A 4,468-nucleotide genomic window follows, 5' to 3' on the forward strand; every position below is an offset into this window, starting at 1 on the left:
TGTATATATATATATATATTTATGTATATGTATATATATATATATATTTATGTATATGTATCTATATATATATATTTATGTATATGTATATATATATTTATATTTATGTATATGTATATATATATATATATTTATGTATATGTATATATATATATATATTTATGTATATGTATATATATATATATATATATTTATGTATATGTATATATATATATATATTTATGTATATGTATATATATATATATATTTATGTATATGTATATATATATATATATTTATGTATATGTATATATATATATATATTTATGTATATGTATATATATATATATATTTATGTATATGTATCTATATATATATATTTATGTATATGTATATATATATATATATTTATGTATATGTATATATATATATATATTTATGTATATGTATATATATATATATATTTATGTATATGTATATATATATATATATATTTATGTATATGTATATATATATATATATATTTATGTATATGTATATATATATATATATTTATGTATATGTATGTGTATATATATATATATATATATATATATATATATATATATATATATACACACACACGCACACGTGCATAATCCATTTAAACGTTAATTATTTGTTGCTAAATTATTGTCTCTTACACATTTCCTTCAGCCGTTGATTTTGGTCAAGAGAAACTGGCGCACATGTTCAGTACAATATGAAAAAGAAAGCCATCAAAGAAAGCTCAGTAGCAGAAACAATGTTAGACATTATCCAGAAAACACACGTTCGATCCCAGTTACTATTCACTTGCAATTATTTCAACATGGCTACTTTGAGTTTCGAATCTGTTCTTCTAGTAACATTAGCACAGTAATAGATGCTGATTGTTTAAAGACTGACAAACTGAAAATAAAGGAATCAGGGAGTACCCTATATTATCCTCAATCTAAAGGCTGGCATCACATTAATTTGGAGCTGTTCCAGGAAATCAAATGCAACCAGTGCGTTCTTCAATGGAAATATAAAACTAGTGAGGAGATTCATTTTTCTTGTCATTTTCTTTTGATATTTCAACTAACAGATATTGGTGCAAAACATTATAACGGTTTTTAACATTTCGATTTTAAACACAGAAAATTTGTCTCGCTATTGGCTAAAAATACAGTTTATTTTTATTTTTAAACCTCTCTAACTTTTTCCTCCAATTTTTTTCTTTCACAACATCATACCTTCATAGCAATATGTAGACTGAAAAGCTACATCATTAAAACTGATTTTCAAATTTTTTACTTCCTTTTAAACGATACATATTTTGTGAATCAGTTTAACTAAATCCCAGTATTTTTTACACTGGCCAAGGCGGTGCAATTATTGAGCAACTGTTGAATGATCAATATTCTATTTCTACTACAAACTCCTGACTTGTTTTGCGTTGGCCAAATTCAATATTATCCCTTAAATGGTTGCTGTTAAACGCAGACGATCGTCTACAACCTTTCATATCGTCAATGGTTTCATCGCCACCACAGATTTTTTTTTCTTTTTTAACTGTACAGTCACTGACAAACGCAATGACCAAATATTTCCTTGCTATTCTCTGCATTTCCGCTGCTTTGTGTTTTATTTCCCTCCTCAACCTTTCATTTGACAGACATCTCTGTATAGACCAAAAAAATGACTGATGGGAACCTCTTCGTTAAGGTGTCTAGTATAGACAATCCTATGAGATCGGAGACATCCGGGCTGTCGAAGGTCCCAATCATCACATCGAAGGAGCTTACTGGGTTGCTTTCTTTGACCCAGACCAAACCTTGGTTGAACAGCAGCATTTTCCTAGCGTGCATAATCACGTCTATGTCCTAATCGCTAATCTCAGTAAAATTCCAAGCAAACATAAGCATCTTAACTAGTAACCTTTTCAATCGATACAGATAAAGATCTACTCTATCAAATTGGGTGAACCTTGCCCTGACTCTACTCTGGTTAGCCTTAACCTAAATGAGCGTCTCTGTTTAGTCTCTAGATATGTATTTTTATTTTGTCTATAAATAAGAATTTTTGATTTCATATTTCAGGTCGTTGTGAAAATGGCAGTGAGGGACGTGTTTGTGGCTATGAAATGCAGTTTTACAATTGTGCAGATATTGCTTTTGATAAATTAATCCCCAATAATGGCGCTGAAGAAGAAGAGATGAAATTCCAAAATACTCGAAAGAATGGAAGAAGAAGAAAGAAAAGAAATGCATTACCCTTATCTTCTAAAATTTGTAAACCAAACGAGATGTGCAGGCGACGAAGTGTACTGCAATCACTGTTTAGCAAGAACTTCCTTGAATACAACGATTCCAGTTCAGTTATGACCGAAAGTATTTCTGCCACATTGCTAATGTCAGAAAATTTACTAGCATCACATGGAGCTCTTCATGAGGATGAATTAAGTCTGTCTGAGCCTGGCTCTGCATCGGGGCATTATTTAAATCTATTGGAACCAAGCGATTTCAGTGACTATGGGTCAGGTGGTGTACAATCAGGTGACCACAGGTCAAATGCGTTTTCTGTTGAAGCATCTGCAACTACTTTGGAATCACGAAATCTGAATGCAATAAATCAAATTCGAAAGAATGGTACGAATGAAAATAAAGACATATCTCTAAAGGTGAATATGTCTTTGATTAATAAGAAGAAATCAGCTTCAATACATCTGAATTCTTCTAGATCCATTAATATAAGTGAGTGGCAAAAAACTGCAATGGAAATGCAAAGTCAGGCTAAGAGACCTCATCAAAAGCTGTCTTCCTCTGATGGGGAAAGAAGAAGAAAACTGAGAACAAATGCAACACTAACCGATAAAAACTGGTCTTTGGGATCGAATTCTTTAGTTGCAGAAGAATCACTTCCCATCACAGCCCCACCTCAGTTGTTAACAAAAGATAACTACTCAGGGGCTAAAAAAACAAACAATTCTCTAATTAGTTTGAGTGATAAAACCAATACAATGGTTCCATCAAAAAGAGATGAGACAAATAAACAACTCACGGCAACAGAAAAGATTGATTTAACAATATTTCCAACAACAGCAATACAACAACATTCATCGGGGACTAACGATTCCATTCCTAAACGTTCGGATAAGACGAAAACAAAAGAGAAGAATAATTGTACAGATGGTGATAATTGTGCCTTTAAGAAGCATGAATGCGAAAAAAGAATTGAATGTAGCCAAACTCAGAACGGAACTATACTGTGTGTGACTGTGGAATCCTGTTCTTTGATAACAGATATTTTTCAGGGATTACCGCATTGTAGTGGTCATGGTAAAACACTTAGATGCAGAGGACGTGGTATCTATCGTTACATGAAAGGAATATCGTCTTGGTGTGAGAAAATGTGTAGGAATCAGGGCTGCCAATTATCTGTGTGTAACTGCGATTGTCGACGGATAGTCTCGTGTGGAGCTGTCGGCCTTTTCAGAATAGTTCCTGGTTCTACAATTTGGTGTCAGATAAACTGTGCTAATAACTATTGTCCGTCAACACACTGTGGGTGTCAGTAAGGTCTCTTAATATGCTCAACAATTGGCTCAATTGCCATTTGCTTCGTTATTTTCCATCTATGCTCTTCAATTTTTCATCATTTGTGTAGGCGAAACGTTATGTTTGAGTGACATACAGATAAGTGACAAATACGAAATCATTAACATAACTTTAGTCAGTATCTCATAACTACCAAGTCGAATGACCATGGGATTGCACCTAGAAAGTTCCCCTCCAAGGCACAAGTCCGGGCAAGGTTGTGTATAGAAGACCAGCAGTCGCTTCATGCATGCCAATCTCCTCTCTCCACGGCAAAGGCAAAGGGACCGATACAGCTTGGCACCAATGATGTTGCAACTCATTTCTACAGCTGAGTGAATTGGAGCAACGTGAAACAAAGTGTTTTATTTAAGAACAGAACACAACACAGCCGGTTTGGGAAACGAACCCACAACCTCACGATTGTAAGCCCGATACTCTAAACACTGAGCCATGCCCCTTCACTGAGTAAATGCAGTGGTTATTTTTTTGTAAAAGCTAGATAGACCCGACCATATTGTACGGAATGTATAGTTATGAACCTCACTCTTGTTTCAAATAAATTTATTTCTTTTGCTGAATTTGCTTTATACTTCATTAGAGAATAAAAAGTATAACATTTGAAACAAATAGTAATGTTTTATATAAAATATATAATTTTAAAAAATTTTGGCTTACAACAAATGCTGTTTGAACAGTTTCTAATTTTGGGTGGTAAAACATTATCACCAAAAATTCTTATCTAACCACAATTTCCCATTTATGTATTATGAGTGTGCTCAAAAACTTTGAGTATGGGCACGTCTGTGTGAGTAACAGTCTTCAATTCGATTTCATCTTGAAAACCTCGTGGATGCAGATGTTTTTCTTTTGCACAGAAGCGCGCAACT

At 32.9% G+C, this 4,468-nt stretch overlaps 1 protein-coding gene across 2 annotated transcripts in view; it reads left to right on the forward strand.

Annotated features, from left to right (window-relative positions):
• LOC106881042 (uncharacterized) overlaps nucleotides 1-4,208 on the forward strand; it is a 9,856-nt gene extending 5,648 nt beyond the window's left edge. For both annotated transcript variants that reach the window (XM_014931245.3, XM_014931246.3), the window contains exons 2-3: nucleotides 676-1,036; nucleotides 2,082-4,208. In XM_014931245.3, the coding sequence (XP_014786731.2) occupies nucleotides 676-1,036; nucleotides 2,082-3,559 (1,839 nt within the window). In that variant the 3' untranslated portion in view covers nucleotides 3,560-4,208. The remainder of the gene's footprint in view (nucleotides 1-675; nucleotides 1,037-2,081) is intronic.
• Nucleotides 4,209-4,468: the final 260 nt, after the last annotated feature.

The sequence above is a fragment of the Octopus bimaculoides genome, chromosome 18 (assembly GCF_046866305.1).
Source record: "Octopus bimaculoides isolate indiv1 chromosome 18, ASM4686630v1, whole genome shotgun sequence".
Taxonomy (NCBI): domain Eukaryota; kingdom Metazoa; phylum Mollusca; class Cephalopoda; order Octopoda; family Octopodidae; genus Octopus; species Octopus bimaculoides.